This window comes from Podarcis vaucheri, assembly GCF_965113315.1.
Source record: "Podarcis vaucheri genome assembly, chromosome: 13".
NCBI classification, from domain to species: domain Eukaryota; kingdom Metazoa; phylum Chordata; class Lepidosauria; order Squamata; family Lacertidae; genus Podarcis; species Podarcis vaucheri.
Genome location: NC_138751.1, coordinates 28,375,574 through 28,398,782, shown reverse-complemented (window position 1 = coordinate 28,398,782; position 23,209 = coordinate 28,375,574). Strand labels below are relative to the sequence as shown.

Sequence of the window (23,209 nt, the reverse complement as noted above, 5' to 3'; positions counted from 1 at the left end):
AAAGTCCCCAATTTAAATCTCATCTTAACCGTTATTCAGTGGCCCCAGACAAGCCATTGTTCTCTAATCCCATCTGCAATGCAGAGATAATACTGCCTTATAGTATAGTGCCATTGTAGGAATAAGGGAATAATATAGGTGAAGAGCTTTACAGCTGAACCGTACGGCATGAATGTAAAAATTAATTTCCCCAAGCCACTTTTTAAAAAAAGACCTAAGGATGTTTGCAGAAGAAAGATGTGTATCGGAAAAGAGACTTCAACAGACTTTGTCCCATTTTACTGCCAGCTCCTCAAATCTGTTTTAATTCTTGCCCATTCATTCTACAGCTTCCCCAGCTGCTGGTCTATAACAGTTTTTCAGTCGTGGCGAATGAAGTCATCACATACCAGAGCGTTCCTAAGTCTGCTTTGTCAAGACTCTGGTAGGGGAAGGGGCCGATTGTGCCTTGAGTACCACACACCAAAAGACCCAATGTGTAAATCGGCCCTCTTCCGCCTTCCAAGACCGTCCCTGAAGTAAAAAAAAGAAAACATCCATTGGGATAGCAACATGCAGGAGAAACACAGGAAGTAGATTCCGCAGTAGTCTGGTAGGGTTGAAGACGGAAGAGGCTTCCTGAATCGCAAAAGAAACCCAGAAATCTGGCGGCACCTTGAAATCCACCACCACCCCATTGCAGGAAGGTAGCATGTTTGTTGCTGCAATTCCAGGTTGAATCGCAGGAAAGATGGGAAACTCAACATCCTCCTGCCCTACAGCTCACTTCTCTCACACACTTCCACAGAGCCTCCTGCTGTCGAACAGGGAGGGGACAGACAGGGTCCTTGACAACATCACCTTGACGCTGTGCAAGTTTTTACTACCGAGAATGCGCCTGGGTAGAGAATTTCAACCTGTGTAGCTGTCTTCTGTCTCTTGCCCACCCCTCACCCCTTCAGCAGCAATAATTCAGAGGAATTTTAAGCATTCTCCTCCGGAGACAGCTACCTTCCAGCAATCTCAATCATATATAATATATATATTACACATAATATACACAGCATCATTTTACAAAAGTGCCTTGGGCAGGCAATCCTTCCTGCTTCCAACAAGCGTGCAGCCTTTTCTTCTTCCCCATTTTAAGTCCCGGGCAGGGGAAAAGATTCTAAACGCTTCCCTGCTTCCAGTTTAAGGGGGAAAGTCTTGTGTTTAAAGACTTGTCCAGTTGAGGATGTGGGCTTGTTACCCTACTGTAACATCAGGCTCAGTAAAGGTACAGCCAAGTCAAAGGGACTCAATTCTCGTTCCCCGCCACAGGCATCTATTGTGGTTTGTAGGGATAGCCATCTTGATGTCTCAGCTGGGGCTGTGGGCAGGGCTGGGTTCAATGCTGTCGCTCACCAGGCACTCGTTGGATTTTAGGCTGGCTAAAGACTTGGAACTAGGCAGGGAGGCCAGAGAGCCACAGAGGCCCAGCATTGATGGGGTTGGGTCCTTTCCTGCAGAGAAAAGTAAGGAAACAAGGCTTCAGAGAGATGTTCCTACAGCAGGATCTTAAATTATCATGAATTTAATTTTTTTTTAAGGCAGTGGAATTGGAGTGGGGCTTCATCTGAAAAATGAAGACCATCCTAAATCAAATTTTAAAATGGCTGTCATTGTCCGTAGCTGCTTCAATTTTTCTCGGGAAAATTTGTGTGTGTGTTTTTATTGATACTTATTCAATGATATACAGAAATATATACCCCTTTATATCTTTATAATATACCGAGATAAACAGCTACTTAGTTTAAAAGATAGCATAGTCGGAAGGAAGAAAATACAAGAAAATGAGAAATCTAAAGAGGGAGAAAGCAAGAGAAAAGAGAAAAAAACTAAAGAAAGATAAAAGGACTTTCTGCTGTCTGCAGCTGCATATGATACTTAATTCTTTAAGATCCAACCATTCTATCTTCCATAGACCAGTATTTTGTCAGTCTTCAAATCCAGATATTACAAGCTCATTTTCTCTTTCATGCAAAAAGTCCATAAGAAGTTTCTGATCCCTTAACAAATGCTAGTAATGATTTTTCTCTAATTAAACATGTTAGCGTAGCCGTCTCAGCAAAGCTCAATAATTTTATCAGCCATTTTTCTGTAGCGTCTTTAGGAAAGACAATTTCAACCCCAACCTGGGAGAGGGGGATCACACAAACACTGGAAGAACATGCAAAGGGGTCACGGGGGCTAACCCTATGCATTGTTAGGTTTCCCTGACATCTATGCCTTCAACAAACATAGTTCTACGCCTATGCAGATAAAGCTTCATGGGGGTGGGACTCCTTCCAGCATCTTGCTTCACATGTGAATGTTAGTGTGGATGGTGGCAGCATGAGAGACTAGACCCATAAGGTGCTGCACACATTGTTTTCTGCTGCTATAAGCTCAGCTCTCAAATGGCAATTCAACAGCTCATGGTTTCCAGTCTTTGGGTGGGGGAGATGTGCAACTTGAGAAATAGGAGGTGCACATCATTATCTTCCCACCCAAAATAATTTAGTGTGTGTTTGTAAGAAGCCGGTGTAGCACAGTGGTGGGGATCCCCCATGATGCTCACCTGGGTTACTATTGCAACCTCACATAGTTCTTTCAGAGGAAGGGAACTGTGTACACTGACTTCCTCTCTTTGGAGGTTAGGTGCTTGTGTCCTGGGAGATATGAAACAGCAGCGCAAAGAGAGTGCCTTCGAGCCTGTGCAAACAAGCCCCTTCCCTCGCCAGAACCCGCATGATGAATTTGGAAGGAAAAGAACCAGCAGGGAAGCTTCCAGGCAAGCTTAAGCCCTGGCACTTGTTTCCAGATCAAGCAGTGATTTTTCTCAAACCTGTGCGAAAAAAACTTACCCAGTGGCCCCCAAGGTTCTCCTTCATGCTTCCCTTCGCCCATCCTTTGGGAATCCGAGCTCAGGCTGATCTCTGCTGACAGCTGGTCTGTGCTCATGAAGCTGTGCCTGATGGGAAGAGAGAACGAGAAAGCGTGTGTGTGTGTGTGTGTGTGTCACCTACATCAAGAGACCTAAGAACTTTCAGCCCCTTTCACCTCCAGGTCTCTTCCTACACACGCTCTTACCTTCTGTACATTTTGGCTTCGGAGCGACTCTCGTTGCCATTCAGAGTCCCCAAAGAGGGCCACTGGTTCACCAAGGGTGCCGCCATTTCCTTGGACAGTTGGGTGAACTGGCTGTTATCCGATGGGATCAGGCCCGTCCTGGGGGCAGAGCGGGAGGAGGGAAGTCTGGTCAAGGAGGAGGGAATGCAACCTGTCAGCTCGAGGCAAAAGAACTAGGGCGCATTGCCGTGTTTGTCCTCCTGCCTAATTCTGTGCAGGCCAAGGGCTATCTGACTTGTTCCCTTCTATAATTCCCTTGGTCCGCTGGTGTATATTAAATGTACATACAAAGCAATCATGTATACCCAGGATTCCTTAATGGCTAAGGCTTCGCTGCATTATGCAATCCTGAGTAGGCGCTTGCAAGCATAAAGAGGTGTCTTGCGGGATTAGATCTAGTCCACTAATTTTTGTAAGAATCCCAGCACCAGAAATAAGGCAGGTGTCCATGGGCAGGACCCCTGTCTGCCTCCTCCTGCAGTAAAACGTCCTCGCTCTTAATCTTCAGTGGAAATGAAATTCTAGTTCTGAATTCTTGATGTGAATCTAGTCATTTCAGATATTCTTTAATTCTATCCACAAAGTGGACATAGGGACACCTGTACAGCTCTCATCCCACGTTGAAAGGGAAGACCTAAAATGATATTGTAAGCATGTTTCACTGAATGTACTTGCTGACATCGCCCTTCAGAGCCTTCTGCTCAGCTAAAGCGGGATGCAGTAAATGTGGACGTCCACATATAAAAGTTCAAGAATAATTGAAGAGGGCTAATGTGTCTTTAGATAGCGTTATTGTTCGGGATTAGGATCTTTAGCATCACAAACCCAAAATATTTTCAGTTACTCAGATATGGACTTAAGAAGTAAGGAAGTCTAGCTACTGTTTTCAGCAAGAGAAATATTTCCCCATCTAAAATGTTCCCCCAACCCACCCTGCCATTTTTAAAATTGAACTGGAAAATGAAATTGAAACGTCTGATCTCAAAGGGACAAAATGTTTTCCCATCATGTTGATTTATTTCCAGTAAGGGGAAAAGGGAAATCTCTACCCCAACTCAACTCCAGCTCAACATTTCAGGAGCCAACATTCCAAATTATGCAAGATTCTGAAGATTAATTCCAGATCCAGTTGCAAAATAGATGCTCTGAATGCAGATAGGTTCAAACAGCGGGGGTCAGAGAAGATTGATTCTACAAACCTTTTAGGACATTTGCTAAAACGTAATGTGAGAAATCATGATTTCTTATTTGTTGCTTGTAATCCTTTTAAAATGATGGATATCCATGGACCCTACAAGGAGTTCCAACAGGCCTCCCTCCAACATGGGGCAAAATGGTAGGTTCCGTGGGACAAGCCACCCATCTATGGTGGGAAATTGAAGGGGAGGGGATGAAGAGTGGGGCAGGAAGCTGCAAAGAGGCATTCCCTTTCAGTGTGGGCCTGGCTGGGGGCACCGGAACAGCGCACTCACACACCCAGTGGGGGCAGGACAGTGCAAAAGTTGGATCTACTTACAGCTGTTCCTGCAGCTCCAAGATGACACCCTCCAGCTCCCGTTTCTCTAACTGGTTCTGCACCTTCACCTCCTCCAGCCTCAATTGCAGGCGTTTGTTCTCTGCCTCTAGGTCCTTCAGCTGTGACTCTCTCAGCCGAACCAGCTCCTCCAGATAGCCCTTAGACACAAAGTGTGTGGAGCAGAAGATAAGTGGATTACTTACGAAAGAGAAAGGTTAGCCTGGTGAAGAAAACTGCCCTGTAAAAGTTCACCGTATAAGCAAGAGCAAAGGTGTGGTTATGTATGAGACCAGGGCTTCCCAAACTTGGGTCTCCAGCTGTTTTTGGACTACAACTTCCATCATCTCTAGCTAGCGGGACCAGTGGTCAGGGGTGATGGGAATTGTAGTCCAAAAACAGCTGGAGGCCCAAGTTGGGCTCCATCTAGCTGGTACTGCTAGATGGAGATAGCCTGGTCACAATTATCCATAATCAGATATCATGTTTAAATGACTATAATGGGAATTTAATAGCCCATTCTTCCGAACAAAGGTTCCCAGAATGGATTACAACAAATTGAAACAACAGTAAAAGCAGCATAAGGCCCCGTCGTCCTCAGCCTGAAATGTCAAGTATCTAGGATGGCAGGTTTTGTTGTGCAACAATATCTGAATGCCACAGGTTCCCCACCCCTGGGTTAAGAGCATCAAACTGGAAGTGGGGAGACCTGGGTTCAAATTTGTGCCAATGAGCTATCCCTTACCGCCGCCCCCCCAACCCCAATGCAAATAATATATGCAGAGGAAGGATTTGCCTCAGGACCAATGGATGGGATGAGATTATTTGATATCCTTTCCATATCTGCTCTATTCCTGCTCATTTTCACACACACACACCCAAGCTGATACAATTTGCAATTTTAAAATCTGCCAGCAAAGATGCATTTACAGTGGTACCTCGCAAGACGAAAGAGTTTTCCGTTTTTTGAGTCGTTCCGCAAGACGAATTTCCCTATGGGCTTGCATCGCAAGACGAAACGTCTTGCGAGTTTGTTTCCTTTTTCTTAAAGCCGCTAAGCCGTTAATAGCCGCTAAGCCGTTAATAGCTGCTAAGCCGCTAATAGCCGTGCTTCGCAAGACGAAAAAACCGCAAGACGAAGAGACTCGCGGAACGGATTAATTTCGTCTTGTGAGGCACCACTGTAATGCCATTGCGGTTTGGTCCTCCAAATCATGCGCAGCACTTGAGGTCCAAGTACCTTTTGTGCGTAGACAATGCGGAACTTCTGCTCCATCTTCCGCCATTTGTTGTACCAGCTGTCTTCGGCCGTCACTAGCGGTAAGTAGGGGTGGTCAGGGGAACTGTCTTCACTTGTACTGCTCTCCAAGCTGTGCCTGTCCTCCTCATCACTTAGGTAATCATAGCTGCTTACAAAGATTAAGATGCCAGTTGCATTGAAAGGAACTGAAGTAAGAAGCATATTTCCTTGTTTAATGTTCTATTTGAATGGTTTGGGGAACCCCCCCAAAAAAATCCTGTCATATATGATGCCAGGTGTGGGGTAGGTAACCAAAGCAGGGTTGCAAGCCAAATAGGGAGGCCTGGCAGCCCAAATTGGGGCTGCAGGCTGGAGGTTTTACACCACTGCTAGTAAAAGACACCTTTCCAGACTGCCCAGGGCTGGCCCAAAACATTTTGCGGCCTGAGGTAAAGGATATGAACGCACCTCCCTCTCCCACCTCATTCCATGTACGAAAGTTGACAAGACTGGAAGCTGAATGTTACTTTAACGCTAGCAATGGGTTAGTGTCCTTTACCACACCTAGTCGGCTTAGGGGTACAGGGAAGGTTGTGGGACAAACACAGCTCTGTCTACTCCCTGCTCCTCAGCATCTGCTGCCTGAGGTAGTTGCCACACTCTGCCTAATGTTAGGGCTAGTCCTGCAGCCATAGCAGCATGAAATATAGTGGTACCTCTGGTTGCGAACGGGATCCATTCTGGAGGCCCGTTCGCAACATGAAAAGAGTGCAACCTGCAGCAGCGCATCTGCGCATGTGCGGGTTGCAATTCGCTGCTTCTGCACATAATGTCATTTTGCACTTCTGCACATGTGCGAACGGCGAAACCCGGATGTAACCCTTTCCGGTACTTCCGGGTCGCCATGGGACATAACCTGAAAGAACATAACATGAAGCGGACGTAACATGAGGTATGACTGTAGTAAACTTTTAAAGTAGGATAGAGTGGGTTGTATCACTCTGCAGCTACGCAAGACCATTTTTGAATGCTCCTCCACATTAAAAACAAACCAAAAATGTCCTTCTGGTGGGGGGGGGGACTAGCACAGTTCCCTCTCTTATTCTGCTAGTTTTCTATTTGTGAAGAGGTTTTGTTTTGTTTTATGTTGGGGAAACATTCAAAAGCGGCGTTCCCCAACCTGTAGTCCAGAGTTGAATTAATTCTGCCACCTCCAAATTCTACCACAACATTCTCACTGCACTATCCTGTAACGTGTAAACCCAGGATCATTCCGAATCACCCTCACTTTTGACACATGAGATGTCTGTTTTTACGGCCCACCTTATTTTTCTGTTTGTAAGATGCTTTAAACATATTGGTCGCATTGCATTTTATTGGCAACAAGCTGAAAACTACCCAAATGCTGAATCTTTTGTTCAGAACAACATGTTCAAGGAACCCTTTAATGTTATCTTTCTTAGCCTGGGCCCTGAACTTCACACTCAAAGGCTGTCTGCAGAAGCAGTAGCCCTTACCTCTGGGTAAACTTCAGGTATGGAGTGTAGTCAATAACCACAGGTGTCTTGCCATCCATAATTTCCCCTTTCAGGCAGAAACTGCAAAACATGATCACAACAGGAAGGAATGCAAAGGAAAGCAAGTTATCAAAAGCTATCTCAACACACCTGTCCTTTAGAACACTCAGATGGTTTAGGATTGAATAAAAAATTTCATATTGTGTACGTACAACTAAGTGGAACCTTGTAAACTAACAAACCTGAGGCACCTTAAAGGCTAAAAAGTGCTGCAATTCTTTCATGACTACATAAATCTTCATGAGAAGATTTGGCTCAAGATGGCTGCATAACTTTAAGCTGCTCTTTAAGGCCTTTTTTCCTCTCTCTCTTTCACTAAACAACAGCAACCTTTGAACACACTGAGACTTCAAAAGCATTGTGGTCCCAAGGGGATGCAACCTCATACCAACAGAAGACAGTGGAAAGCTTCTAAACATAGTTATTAGCCCAACCTAGGTCTGAAATCTGAACTGTCAATTGCAATTGACATGACAGGAAGCAGGAACGAGGGAAGTAAGACTCCGAAATTTATGAGCAGGCGGTCAGAAGGCAGCAAGCTTTCTCACCAATTCAGATGAATGAGGAATACTTTTACGGATAACTTGAAAGAAGCCTTGTCCCTGTTTAATCAAGATATTCATGCCCAAATGCAAGAGGTTGCCAAAACAGCCGATAAGCATGGACATTTAGGAAACTGGGCATGGAGGAAAAGGAAAATGGGGGGCACTGGGCTAATATTTGGGGCAAGGGACCCCCAAATTGGTGGAAGATCCAGCAACTTTTATATTACAGTGGTTCAAAGATCTCAGGACAGATTAGGAGCTCTCCTCAGGTGACTGAGCACATCTACAGAACCGCCAAAATGGCAGGAATGCCAGAGACCTCATAGTGAGAGATGCTATTGCTGTTGTATAAAAGAAAAAGTGCACCTAGCTTTGCACAACCTGTGTATGATCAAGTATCAAGGCATGCCAATTTGGTGTAAACCAGAGGGGAAAGTACAGCAAGGAGGCTGAGTAACAAGATTGATCAACATAGTATGACTTCTACCAATGCTGGGTAATAAATTAAAATGTTGTTTCTAAATGTTGAGAGATTGGATATGGCAACCAATAGAGCAAGAACTGCTGCTCTTTGGAAAGCTTACAAACCAGATGTCAAATTTCTGCAGGAAACACATCAGAGAAAGCAGAACACAGAAATGTTATAAAGCAGAAACTGCTGGGCAAATACTGTTATCCAATGCCTACATTTCTTCTAAACTAGAAGACTGGCAATAATATTAGCTAAGAGTCACCGGCTGGTAGAGGCTGATATATGCAGTGATCTGAGAGGCTGTTACGTGTCTGTTAAAGAGGCACTAGAGGGCAAAGCAGATTTATGATGCAATCGCTTTTCCAGCTGGGTTTGGGCAAATGATTCATAAATGTAACTTAGCGCACTTATTAAAAGGCAAGAGCAAAAGTGAGAGCAAATGGGTCTGGCTCAGTTCTTTGGTTTTTTGTTTAATCTGAGCAGAGGTATGAGGTGGGAGTGCCTTCTATCTTGTTTGCTTCATTTTTGTAGTAGAAACCGTGACCAAAGTTATATGAAGTAATCTTAAGACAGAGGGCTTTATAGAGGGCAGGAAGAATAGATATGTTATTAACGTGTTCACAGATGGTGTTTTACTGATGCTTAACAACCCAAAGGAAGCCTTTCCTGAAATTCAGGGAACATTGCTTATCTTCATGGAGGCAGCTGGCTTGGAAGTAGACTACTCTGAGTCCTCAGTGCCATGCGGGGAGACCCCTCTAGAGGAACAATTACTGCTGCAGATGCAATTTGGATTGTGACTGCAACCTCATAGCATCACACATTTGGGAATAACAATCCCGAAAGGTTTACGCCGGCTGAAGAAGCAGAATGTTGAGATGCTACTTGAGGACTGTAGGAAAGACATGGATTGTTGGCGAAAACTTAATCTCGCTCAGCTAGGCAGGACAGCCACAATTATTATGACTCTCCTCCCTAAGGCTTATTTTCCTCTTCCAATTTGCCTAGAAAAAGGAATGACTGGGAAATGGCAAACATACATTTATTAACACTGGTAAGCGATCTAGACTTACTTATTCCAGATCTTGAGAAGATGAAGGGTTGGGAGTACGGAGCCTTCACCTTTATTATATAACCTGACCAATCAGGCAGTTAATGCCTCAAATAAAAGTTGACCCTGAACTGGATTGGGTCTCAATAGAGCTTGGGAATAATTATAAATATTATCGAGCCCTACAGTTCAGAAGATTGCTTCTGAACATGTAAGGTAAAGGTAAAGGGACCCCTGACCATTAGATCCAGTAGTGACCGACTCTGGTGTTGCGGCGCTCATCTCGCTTTATTGGCTGAGGGAGCCGGCATGCAGCTTCCGGGTCATGTGGCCAGCATGACTAACCTGCTTCTGGCGATTCAGAGCAGTTCATGGAAACGCCGGTTACCTTCCTGCCGGAGCAGTACCTATTTATCTACTTGCACTTTAACGTGCTGTCGAACTGCTAGGTTGGCAGGAGCAGGGACCGAGCGACGGGAGCTCACCCCATTGTGGGGATTCGAACCGCTGACCTTCTGATCGGCAAGTCCTAGGCTCTGTGGTTTAACCCACAGCGCCACCCGCGTCCCTTTTTTCTGAACATGTACAGAGTACCAATTCTCCCTCCACAAGAGACAAAGCCCCAGCTGGGGCTGACACAAGAAACCACGGGAACTATGTGCCAGAAACATAGCAGAAGATAAGTCAGCATTCCTTAGTGCATATGGTCCCCCATCCCAATAGACATAACAATGTAAGAAATATCTCTTAAAGCAATAGCACATTAGGGAGAATGATCTGGAGAATAAGATATATACCTGAAGTCTATGGCACTGAGCCCTATCAGCATCCCTGTGAGAACGGTTGATTCCTCTCTCAGCATGATTGCCCCGTCATCATAAAATCTCCTGTAGGGAGGGGAAGGGAGACAGCCTTTTGATTATACTGGGGGACAGGGAGGCATAGGGGAAGAGAGTGGAGCTGTTTTCTCTTCAGCTATGTGGCTTCCTCAGTTCTGCTATCTCAAGCACTTTTCATGAAAACTTGGGATTCTGCGCTGCTAAACTCTCAGGAATAGCGCCATGGTGGACACCCTGTGTGCACTTGCTGTGAGGAAATGGGCAAATTCTCCAATACAGATCATTTATTTAATTCATAACATTTATATTCTGCTTGACTGAAAAAAGAAAACACACCAAAGCAGTTTACAGAAAAGAGGCCTTAATCTATAAGTGAGGTCTTATTTTATGAATTAAATTAATGAGCCCTGCGTCTCTCTTCTTTATTAGAAAAGGGACTATCAATAAGTGTGAGTTTTGGGGGGTCGGGGAAGGGTGTATAGATACAGATAGCATGATAATCGCCTCTTCCAGGAGGCTGCATATATTGGACTTTGTTTTAAGGTCTTAAAAGTGCAATTGTAGGGCTTCAAAAATCTCCAAAGCAGTGTTGGCAGAGTGGCAAAGGAAAATAATGTGAGCACGTGAGAAGGAATGCCTTATACCCCAAATGCGCTTTGATACAAGCCCCAGAGATGCCCACCTGGTGGTTCTGGTGTCCCGCAGGGCTGTGGTGATGTACTCGGACATGCGCTTCTCCATCAGTGCCACTCGGATCCATGCCCGGCCCTAAAACAGAAAGTTTGTTAAAATAGGCGGAACTGCAGCTGATTTGCACGGCTGTTTCTAATACATTAGGTTGTATTCAGCTAAGTTCTACTCAGACCCATCGAAATTAATGAACCTGACTCAGTTGTGTCCATTAACTCTGCCCATGAGGTAGTACAGAATGCCACACATTGTGACCAACTCAAGTAAACTTAACAAAAATTACCTGAATGGGGCCTATAGTTGGTTCAACGTGGATCTGCATTGTGACATCAAGACGGCTTTGGGGGGAAATCTTAGAAAGCCAGGTTACCATTAACCAACTTCAAACAATGCTGCTTTATAATATATGGGTTGTAAGGAGTCTTTGTGTGCTTCCATTACTGGTTTGGGGAGTGCTGGATCCTTGAGTTAATCACAATCCATATCTACATACAGTGGTACCTCGGGTTAAGAACTTAATTCGTTCTGGAGGTCTGTTCTTAATCTGAAACTGTTCTTAACCTAAAGCACCACTTTAGGTAATGGGGCATCCTGTTGCCACTGCTCCGCTGCTGCAGGATTTCTGTTCTCATCTTGAAGCAAAGTTCTTAACCTGGGGTACTATTTCTGGGTTAGCGGAGTCTGTAACCTGAAGCATCTGTAACCCAAGGTACCACTGTATTTCCCTCCCTGAGAAGAGATTCTTCCACCTCCAGGTAAAGATTTTTAACCTGAAACTGTTCTTAACCTAAAGCACCACTTTAGGTAATGGGGCCTCCTGTTGCCACTGTGCCGCTGCTGCAGGATTTCTGTTCTCATCTTGAAGCAAAGTTCTTAACCTGAGGTAATATTTCTGGGTTAGTGGAGTCTGTAAACTGAAGCGTATGTGACCTGAAGCGTATGTAACCCGAGGTACCACTGTATATATCCTAACAATATCCTGTCATTTATTCATTTTTACAACCCCCCCCCCCAAAAAAAAACCCCTATGCTTTGAGGAGTTTCTCCCTAAAACAGTTTCAATCCAAATTGGGGAGGGAAAGCACACACCATCTGGCAGCATTTTAATGTGTGAACACAGCCATTGTCTCTTACTCAGACAGTTCCCTCTCTAAGACTGCCATCCTAAGATTCCTTGCACTGGATTCAGTCCAACTGAAATCAATGGGGCTCATTTCTAGGTAAACATGGACTGAACGGACAGGATTAGACTGCGTTCCAAAATGTTTCGCTTTGACTTTCCATCATTATCACCATTGTGGTCAAGGATGCCTTGGTTCAGACCAAAAGTCGTAAGCATGATAACACACACCATCGGATACTAACATCCATCATAATCAAATATTTCATCGCCAGCCTTAATGGTTGCTCTTTCATATTCTCTAGGTCAGTAAATCATAAACTGTGTGCTATGTGTGCAATAAATAAAATAATTTAAGGCTGCTGTGGGCTACAAGGACCCACCCACAGTCAAGGCTTGTGCATGATTGCATCACTTGCATTATTTATTGACTGCTCTGGCCTTGTTTCCTTCCAATCAGCCTTGACTGCACTCGGATCGTTCTGCTAACTCTGCATCACTGTGAAGGGATAATTCAATCACTCCCATCGTAGAGATTCCCGAATTGTCCATTCTCAGAGGAGGCTGCCCATTAGGCACCTCTGGTTGAATCACTGCTCTGGGTGCATCTCTTTCTAGTCAGATCAAGATCAGTGATTCATACAAAAGATGGTTGAGTCCCACTCCGGTTTGGCAATTCTTGCCTCGCTGCTTGTAAGAAAAGTGTGCCACCAATTTTAATTTAGAAAAGAAAGGTGCTTCAGCTGTCAGAAGTTTGTGACCCACTGTTCCACAGATTCTTCATGAAATAGATGAATTAAATTTGATAGGGTTGAGCTCTGTATATATACAGGCAACATTGTTCTAATAAATTCTGAGCCAGATAAGTCGATACTGGATGTGATAAAAAATGATGAATGGTTTTTAAGGTAGCATATTACAAGATTAATGTTAATAAAACAAAATTGTTATCCTTTCTTTTCTCACGAAGTAAGCTGCTTAATATAAAATCTCAAACTAATCTGGTATTCATGAAAAACAACAGCAGCTTAATATGAGGGAATTGCATTTACTAAGCATAGAATTTGCATCTCACAAATCACTTAGTCCAACACCCCACTCTGCTAATGTAGTAGATCCTAATAAATTTACTCTCAGGAAGCTGAGGGAAAAACTGCTTAGGGGAAATTGGTAAAATTGCTTTAATGGCAAGGTGTGGATGTGACACAATGATCAAAAGGAATATATGTTGACAGTTTACAAAATATTAATAATTCAAAACAGAATATGAAGAAATGACAGCTTCTAATCAACACATGTATATCTGTGTTGAACCAAAGGTCCTGGAAGCTCTTTCTATCAAGGAAGTTGCAGAGTAAATAAGTCTGAAGCATTTTGAAGAGTTTTGGATCTTGAAAGGGAAAGATGTAACTGGTTGTAAACTGCTGTTGTAAATCGAATAATCAATTTATACACCTGTGTAAACTGATTAAGTATGTTTCTGAGCACAATTCAAAGTGTTGGTGCTGACCTTTAAAGCCTTAAATGGCCTCAGCCCAGTATACCTGAAGGAGAGTCTGAGGGTCTTCTGGCGGTTTCCTCACTGCAAGATGGGAGGTTACAAGGAACCGGGCAGAGGGCCTTCTCGGTGGTGGCGCCCACCCTGTGAAACGCCCTCCCATCAGATGTCAAGGAAATAAACAACGATTAGACTTTTAGACGATATCTGAAGGCAGCCCTGTTTAGGGAACTTTTTAATGTCTGGTGTTTTATTGTGCTTTTAATTCTGTTGGGAGTCGCCCAGAGTGGCTGGGGAAAATTATTATTATTATCCTGTACGAAACTATTTTCCCTTCCTTTTTAGTGGTGTATCTCTGTCCTAAGGTAGTCATCCTAGAATTGTGAAATGGAAATAAGTTGCTAATATTTTATTTTTTTTAATTTTGTAGAAGCATGGCAATAACCATTTTGGAAAAGGGATTCCCTTTCTGCATTATTTCAGTGGTTCCCCGTGAGCATTCAGCAGCACAGCTGCAATGAAAGGGTGAGCAACAGGGCTTGCCTCAGTCAATGAGGGCTTCTGACCTTGGCTCTAGAGGTGCTGATGTTCTCCATGTTCTCAATGCTACTGACGCAGTTATTTGGGACTTTGTTACAGGCCAGGCGGATGTAATCCCAGAAGCCACGTTGCCCATCGGAGCTGAACCAGCTGACAGGACCTGAGGAGGAGGCAGGGAAGACACTTTGTAAACAGTAAAACTACTGCCTATCTATCACCCACCTGCTCTGGAAAATATTCTGGTAGCACTAGCCAAACAAACAAATAATATAATCCAAGGGCATGAAAACCTTGCTCAATCTTCTTTCTCAAGCCTTTCTTTTGCATCAGCTCAGGGATAAGGAATATATGGGCATTCAGATGTTGCTGGACTACAGTTCCCATCATCCCCTATGCTGGGTGGGGCAGACAGGAATTGGAGTCCACCACCATCTGGAGGGGGACACGGGTGGCGCTGTGGGTTAAACCACAGAGCCTAGGACTTGCTGATCAGAAGGTCGGCGGTTTGAATCCCCAAGATGGGGTGAGCTCCCGTTGTTTGGTCCCAGCTCCTGCCAACCTAGCAGTTCGAAAGCACGTCAAAGTGCAAGTAGATAAATAGGTACCACACTCGCGGGAATTTAAACAGTGTTTTTGTGCGCTGCTCTGGTTCGCCAGAAGTGGCTTAGTCATGCTGCCACATGACCCGGAAGCTGTACGCTGGCTCCCTCGGCCAATACAGCGAGTTGAGTGCCACAACCCCAGAGTTGGTCACGACTGGACCTAGTGGTCAGGGGTCCCTTTACCTTTACCATCTGGAGGAGCACAGGTCTTTCATCCCTTCTCTGAATGATAGACCTAGAGGCAGGCATGCTTGGCGAGGCTCTGCCATACACTTTGGAACTCCAGACTGCTAACTATTTCAGTATCAGATGTCTGCCTGGGGGAATGGTTCCGGTAAACACAGTGGTTAAGAACACAAGCGATTAACTGGGAGGAGGAAACCTAACTAAACTTTCAGCTTAGCCATTGAAGTCACTGCTTGGCCTTTGACAAGCCACTGTCTCTGGCTCTCAGGCACAGGCCTTCAGTCTGGAACAGGGGTATAATAATAGAGGCACACATCACAGGGTTGCAGTAAGAACTGCAAAAGCTAGGCCAGAAGCAAGTGCACTTGGTCAGCCAGCCAGGGTTTGGAGATAATACTAGGATTAATTAAAAGGATTTCCCTGCACTTGTTGCATGATAGCCAGGAAATGCACTTATCTGAGCCAAACTAGATGAAGTGCTGCTCATGAAGTTGACAATCCCATGAATGGCTCCTAAAAAGTGAATTGGGGTGAGGATCCTGATCAGGTCCCCTGCACCGGGGAAGGAGATCCAGTTGGAGTGAATGGGAGCTGCCTGCCCTCCCCAAGGCAAACAATAGGCATAGATTGTCCAGATCAGGGCTGCAGTGGAGGACAGGGAATGGGTGAAAGTCTCCCAGCCTTTATACCAGGGTCCCCATCAGGACTGGCCCACTGCATCTGCAGTTTACTTTGTGAAAGGCATTTATGCAATTTGCTAATTGTGTGCACGGTATCGCTTCCAGCTTAGCCCTCAGTGAAACCTGCAATGCTGTCATCTCCCTGCACCATGACATATGATGCAGTATTTGCTCAACCCCCATATACATTGCATAGCAGGTGTTGGGGGGGAGAACCTCTGGTCTCCAGAAGCTGCTGAATTACAACTCCCATCAGCCTCAGCAAATATGGCCAATGGCTAGGGATGGTGGGAGCTGGAGTTCTGCAACAACTCTCTCGGAGGGCCAAAGGTCCCCCACACCTGCTGTGTAGCAATAGTGCTGAAAATGAGCACAATAAAACTAAGAACGAGAAAGAGAGAGAGAGAGAGAGAGAGAGAGAGAGAGAGAGGGAGGGAGGGAGGGAGGGAAGGAAGGAGATCACCCATCAGTGCAAACCCTACCATGATCCCCCTTGAAGCGATGGCTGAGGATGTGTTCTAGAATAGCAGCGAAGTTCACAAACTCCTCTGATGAGTCATCAATGGGTTCTATGGTATATTTCTCCAGCAATGTTTTCACAGAGAATCTACAGAGGGAGGCCAAGAAAGCAAAACAAAACACCATAACCAGGTTTGAGTATGAAGTGTATGGGGAGAAAGAGGAACCCAGCTTTTAAGAAGGGCTTTCCCCCTCCCCAGCTTATTCTTGACCAGTCCCCAACAAATGGTTCCTCTCATTCTTTCCAAAGCATGAGTATGAAGTGGTCTCCTCTTCCTTCCTCTTCCCCAGAATAGAAAGAGCCTTTGATAGATTTCATTCAAACCAGAAATTGCTATCAGAATGCTTGGGTCTCGGCTCTGGGAAATGTGAAGTGGCTTCCAGACATAAGCAGAGTGCCTTCATTTCCTTATTGAACATACACGGGCTGCCCCTCCCAAACATCTGGGATCGCAGCCAGCTTTCTCTGATCACAAGGTATGGCTTTCAGGAAAGTCAAAGCCCCAGCTCTCTTTTGTTTCTCTCTTCAATTCACCACTGATCATATCAGTGACAATATAGTCCCTTCTCTATTTGCACAGCACCAAGTCCATGGTTCTTAAACTCTCTCCCTTCAGGGAGCCCTTTACATATCAGCTGGCCTGTTAAAGGATCTCAAGAGCATCGGCCACAGAATCCCTCCTCCTTGCTGCCACAGAGGAAAGTGGGACATGCTGGGTTGCATTCATTGAAGCCCCTATTTATCCATTTTCATCACCCTGATATGAACATTATGTCAGCACAAGGTCCTTGTGCAGCAGAATGTTCTTCCCCTCTGCTCCTTCATTGAACAGTCCTGTTTTGCTTCAAATCCAGCAACATTGAATGAGATCTCCTTATCCACAACCTAATGGTGGCTGCATATGCCTAGGTCTACCTAGGGTGGCTGTGTGTTCTACCTTACAGAGAACAGTCCTCTGTTTTGAAGATCCTCTTATGTAAAGGGCTGCCCAGCCTAAGTCCAGTTTAAAGGAGGAGGAGATGGCGGCAGAACGAGGGCTTTGAAGCTGCCTATCAGCAAAGACCCCCACCTAGACAGCAGACCTATCAGAAACTTAGATCATCTGGACTGTCTTCCCCACTATGGTGAGAGGCATTGCATTTCTATTTAAAGTGCAGGAATGATTTATAAATTTGCACATATACATATAAATTAGCCTATGCAAATCTTATGCAAATCAGCACCATCTCCCATCTTCTGCTGCCTCTTTACCCCCTGCTCCCCCACAGCCACACTGGCCGTCTCTGCAAAAAATAGAGGCAATTTTGGAAAACAATGAATCCGAAGCCCTGTGCAACTGTTTTGTTATCCTTCCTGCTCTATCTCTTTCTAACTCAGTGCTGATTTCCCCCCCCCTACAGGCAGGTTTGCATGGATCGTACTCTTGACGCCCACACTGCCAGCTGGCCCTGGGGCTGTTTGAAGCTAAGGTTTGTCAGCAAAAGGCAAATGGATGGAAGGAGAAGGGGTTTTAGATGCAGTCGCTGATATCCAAGCTCTGAGATGGATCCTATGCTGTTTGAGGCTTGTCAGTTAAAACCTCAACGATGTAGATGCCATGCTGACTTGTTGTGTGCTCTTGATCGCAGGCCAATAGGACTACAGGGTGAATCAGCACAAGGCTCAGAGGGCTGGATAGCAAGCGGCAGACTTTGGGGTCTCAAATTTCAGCGGCACCCTTTGTGACACCAAAGTTTGGCACCTCTCACCTTCCATTCTACATCATAAATCTGGTGCCCCCAAGGTTCCATACTCAAAGCAACCAGCTGCACTCCCCTAAATCCACCTCTGTGGAGGAGTCTCCTTCAGGGTATTCTTACCCCTACCATCTACTCTCCTGGGTTCCCGGGTTCTTTTTCATGCAAGATTTGTGGCAGTGCGCACAGTGAATAGCATACCTTCCAACATTTCTCTGATGAAAATAGGGATGTCCTATTCAACAACACAATTTTATTAGTTATACCCTGCCCATCTATTCCAGCCACCCCGAGTGGTTTCCAACATATATAAAAACATAATAAAGCATTAAACAGTAAAAAAACAAACAAACAAAAAACACCTTTCCTGCCTTCATATGTCTTCTAAAGGTTGTATAGTTACTTATCTCCTTGGCTCAGGGGTCGCATAACTCCATAACCTCCAACATTTCTCCGCTGAAAATCCGGCAACAGTTAGTCATTCTTACTGAAAACAATGGCATGTGACTTAGGCCCCATCTGCACTATACATTTAATGCAGTAATATACCACTTTAAACAGTCAAGGAATCCTGGGAACTGTAGTCTGTTAAGGGTGCTGAGACTTGTTAGGAGACCCCTTTTCCCCTCACAGAGCTACAGTTCTCAAGAGTGGCCCAACAGGCAATTCCTCTTCCTTGAGAACTTGGGGAACTGTAGCTCTGTGAGGGGAAAAGGGTCTCCTAACAACTCTCACCCTCCTTTAACAGGCCACAGTTCCCATGATTCTTTGGGGGGTGAAGACATGCTTAAAGTGGTTTGATACTGTTTTAAATATATACAGTGGTACCTCAGGTTAAGTACTTAATTCATTCCGGAGGTCCGTACTTAACCTGAAACTGTTCTTAACCTGAAGCACCACTTTAGCTAATGGGGCCTCCCACTGCTGCCGTGCCACCGGAGCATGATTTCTGTTCTCATCCTGAAGCAAAGTTCTTAACCTGAAGCACTATTTCTGGGTTAGTGGAGTCTGTAACCTGAAGCGTATGTAACCCGAGGTACCACTGTAATGCAGACAGGAACTGAGTAAAAATTAATTTTTGTTGGATTGTGCCCAGAGACTACATTTCTGGCAGTTGCTGGTGATGAATCCATCGTGCACGGAGTTAACAAGTCCCCTTAAAACAAACTGTTGCGATTTTTTCAGGGAAAAGGAAAACCAGAAACTGGTCCACTAGGATATGGGAGGCAATACTGATGGAGAAACCTAAGTAAATTCAAGGTTCTACAGGTGCCTTTCCGCTGAAGTGCACTTTCGACCCTGGTTTTCCTGCACAGCATTCTTAAAATGGAATATAGGTCTCACACAAAACAAAAACAAACAGTTAATGGTGCAATCCTGTGCACACTTACCTGGAAGTAAGCCCCATCAAACACAATGGGATCTACTTCAAGGAAACTTGCATAGGATTGCACTGTAGACGTCATTTTCACTGGAAGATAGGAAGCTGCCTTATGACAAATCAGACAACTGGGTCATCTAACTCAGTACTGTCAGCAGTGACTGACAGCTGCTCTTCAGGGTTTCAGGTTGGCCTTTATCCCACCACCATCTGGAGATGCTGGGGACTGAGTTTAGGGATCTTCTGCATGCAGGGCAGATGCTCTGCCACTGAGCTCTAGCTCTTCCTATTTACTTCTGTTGTACTGTTTAATACCCACTTATGTGGCAAAGGCATGTAAAAAACTGGACCCAGCATCAAACAAATATGTAAAAAAGTGTTTAGTGTATCTATTTAAATATCTTAATCTCTTTTTTCTTTCCAATTTTTGCATCTTTTCGCAGCTTTGTTATGTTTTGGAATAATAGTACTGTAATTAAAAATGGAGAGTTTTTGAATCTTCTTCATCAATTTCATCTCCTCTCTGTTCTTTCTCTGCTTCATTCTTTAGGCACTTTATAAATTAACCATACAAGCCATGGCTAATGTAAATAAATAAATAAAAACTTCCATTTGCTTTCTTTGTGTGCCAAGTTCAGCCGAAGACCATACGATTACTTGCATTTTGAAAAAGTATGTGAATATTTTTTCTTTCATGATATTGTAAGTATTAAGCACCCATAGTTTTATTTTCCCTCTCTCTCTACAACTCCCAAATTATGTACTCCCAGTTGTATTGATCAATTCAGCTGCTTCCCTTTCCCATACCTTTCCCAATTCTGCTGTATGTTTCTTCTGGTAAGGGCAATTAGACTAGGGGACCAATTTTAATTAAAATTTCCAACCAGTCCTTGAAAAGATGTTGGGCAAGACAGAGAAGCAGAACTTCCTTCATTGAGGAATACAAATAGCACAGTAACCCATTGTTCCCGGCCCTCTCATTGGATATACAATACATGATGCCAGTGCCAATAAACCAAATTCTGACCAATTTTCAAGCAGTGATACTCTGCATTTACTCTTACTTCTCTGCCAAAAGCTCTCCCCCAAGCTCATGGTAAGGCCCAGCCTTCACTTCAGTTACATATCTCAGCCTACTACAATAGGCCTATTAACTCTTCCCCTTCCTTTTCCTTCCCCCCAATTTCTTTTTTAAATTCTTGGCAATACTAGATTGACAAAAAGCCTGCCCTTCCACCTAAAATGAGCCACCTTCTCCTAGCTTCATCAGTGCTTGTCTGAGTGTGAGACACAGGGTGGGCAACCGGCAGTCCTGGTACAACAACAGGCTGATGTCTCTGCACCAACCTGGTGCTGCCAGATGTTTTAGACCACAGCTCCCATCAACTCCTGGCCAGCACAGCTGTAGTACAAAAACCTCCTGGAAGGCACCAGGTTGGCGAAAGCTTCCCTGCACCTGGCTCAATGCCTTTTGTTAGGAAAAGGCCGTTGCTAAGGCAGCCACCTCCTGTATTCCACCCTCCCTCCCCCCACTTCTGCTGCTCATAAGATGCTCCACAGTGACGTCACTTCCCACTTCTCATATCTCCCCAACCAGGGTGCCTGCATTCATCTTTGCATACCACAGAGCTCTTTCTTTTCCTTCAGGAAGAGAGGAAGTTGAGTAGGAAGAGTGCCCTGCCCCAACGCCTTCTCTGCCCTACTTCTTTTCTCTTTGTGGCATTCCCATCACCATCACCTCCCCTCACCCTGAAGGACAACAACATGCAGAGGGGCTGCAGGCAGCAACCCCCCGCTCTTCTCCCTCCTGCCTCCCAGAATTTTCCATCTTCAGTTGGTCCTCTGAGCAGCACTTCCAAGCACCAGCCAGCGAGTTGCCTACTGGGTGTAGGTCCCATAGAGATATATAGCTAGCGACTGAGGAAGAGTCTTCCCCTAGTGTGGGAGAACCTCCTACATGGCCACATCCCCCCATCATCTCCATGAAGGACACATTTCTGAAAACCAGGCCTACCCTACCAAACGGAACAAACACCCCAATGTTTGCTCCTCATCTTTCCTTGTTGACAAATTGATTCTGGAAACACAACAGACCCTCTTCTGACGATTCCTCCATTGCCTTTGGCCTGTTTGTCCGTCCATTTCTTCCTATTAGCTTCCCTCGTTCCCCTCATTTATCACCCACCCTTGAATTTCACAACCCCTGGTTGCATTATCTTTCCCCTTTAATTTTTTTTAAAAATAAGCTCCCCCCACCTTCCCAAGGATATTGCTGTCTTCTGTTGTCACACTGCCTGCCTGAAGCTGTACTGATCATCTCAAGCACCATTTCCAGACGGGCTAACAATTCTATTAGACATAAGATGCCAATAATAGGAGGTTTCGTTTCTGTTATTGTTGGGAAGCCATCCACCTTCACGGAACAGTTCCACCTCATCCCCTCGCCTAGCCTCCTTGCCATCCTCTCCATCTTAGGGGACGCAGGATGGTCTTCCCACCTCCACCCTCGGGCGGGGGGGGGGAGGGTTTCCTCGCCCGCCTCCGCTGGCAACCCGAGGCGCTCTTTACCTGCAGACGGTGATCAGGTTTTTCCTCTCCACGGCGATGTTCCTGGAAGAGGCTTTCTTCGAAGAGAGCCCTAACGCCATGGTCGACTGGAGGCAGTTCGGTTCCATCCAGGGGAGAGACGCTCTGGGTCCTCCGGGTGGCGCCCCCTCCTCTTCCTCCTCCTCCCCCTCCTCCCCACCCCCTCCCCTCCCCCTGCCTCTCCTCCCTGCCCTCCCCCAGAAGACGAGGCGTTGGGTCAGCCTTCTCCAGGATCGGATAGCACGGAAGTATCGCCCGCCTCTCTCTCGTCCTAAAATTAGCTCCAGCCCCCTGCTTGGAGGGCGAGAGCGAACAGCGAAAGATGGGAGGATGGCCGGGAGGAGCTCTCCTTGGTCCTGATGGAAAACAGGCGCCTCCTCCTCCCGATGGGAAGCCAGCCCCTCTCGCCAATGACGTGATGGGCGGATGAGAGGGAAAGGGGAGCAGCCGGGAAGGGAAGGGAGGAAGACAGCGTCGGAGGAGAGGAGGACCTCATGTCGCCTGGAACAGGGAGGGGGAAGTCTGCCTCAGATGCATTCCACTCTCTCCCCTGCTCACTGTTTCCAGCACGGTGCGTTATGCAGACGCAGCTCATCCATTCCCTACAACACCCCTGCGAGGTTGGCTTTTAAAAAGAGAAAAAAGGCCCTGTCAGAACGGAACACAGGGACCCTGATCCCCACCCCACGGTGTTTTGATGCCTGAGGCAAATGTGTGTGTACACACACACATCCACACACAAATAGAATCATATAAATCGTCTTGCCCAACGTGGGGCACAAGCCTGAGATTAAGAGTCTCCAGCTCTAGCAACTGAGCTATCTATCCACACACACACACACACAAGATATATATACAAATTGCTTTCCTCACCGTGATACAACATGTCAGAAAGCTGTCCCGTAAAAGTCCAACTGGAAATGGGAAAGGTACAAGAACATGGTACATATTTATTATTAGTTCAAAATGAGGAACTTCCCAGGAGTTACATCTGCCTGTCTCCCATTCTGCTCTTTTTACTGGCACCCAAGCCCGCTGTCTGAGGTAACCACTTTGCCTCACCTCAGTGTCTCTGACTAAAGTGAACAGTGTGCATCCATTTCAAGTCACGGTTACATTTATATAGAATGCTTTGTGTTCTGTTTTGCTTTGTTAATCTACTACCTTTGTAGTTAACCAACAGGAGAAGGAAAGAGCTTGTTTCTCTCCTTCCACTGGGGTCTGTTGTCGAGCACACACAAAAAGTCTCTTTAAAATTGGGTGGGGGGTTGTTTTCCTTTGGGAATCCCCCCCTTTACCTTTAT

The 23,209-nt window shown here is 45.4% G+C and overlaps 1 protein-coding gene across 2 annotated transcripts; it reads right to left on the bottom strand.

Moving 5' to 3' along the window:
• Nucleotides 1–276: 276 nt before the first annotated feature.
• Nucleotides 277–22,049, bottom strand: RUNDC3A (RUN domain containing 3A). 2 transcript variants are annotated; one of them, XM_082195696.1, is made up of 11 exons: nucleotides 21,888–22,049; nucleotides 16,165–16,289; nucleotides 14,241–14,374; nucleotides 11,049–11,134; nucleotides 10,325–10,414; nucleotides 7,400–7,480; nucleotides 5,883–6,048; nucleotides 4,646–4,803; nucleotides 3,091–3,255; nucleotides 2,865–2,971; nucleotides 277–1,481 (listed from the first exon to the last, which is right to left on the bottom strand). In XM_082195696.1, exons 1-11 carry the CDS (start codon nucleotides 21,992–21,994, stop codon nucleotides 1,339–1,341), a joined length of 1,362 nt encoding a protein of 453 aa, XP_082051822.1. In that variant the 5' UTR covers nucleotides 21,995–22,049; the 3' UTR covers nucleotides 277–1,338. The 2 variants fall into 2 exon arrangements, with proteins under 2 accessions (XP_082051822.1, XP_082051823.1); XM_082195697.1 differs by having other exon boundaries at nucleotides 3,091–3,228.
• Between the last annotated feature and the right edge of the window lie 1,160 nt (nucleotides 22,050–23,209).

Excerpts from the sequence above, each read along its gene's own strand:
- RUNDC3A (XM_082195696.1), bottom strand. The coding sequence starts at position 21,994 with ATGGAACCGAACTGCCTCCAGTCGACCATGGCGTTAGGGCTCTCTTCG. Across the intron at positions 7,481-10,324 it reads CTCAGTGCCATAGACTTCAG|TTTCTGCCTGAAAGGGGAAA; the intron begins GTATATATCTTA and ends CATGTTTTGCAG. Across the intron at positions 6,049-7,399 it reads TACCTGAAGTTTACCCAGAG|CTATGATTACCTAAGTGATG; the intron begins GTAAGGGCTACT and ends CTTTGTAAGCAG.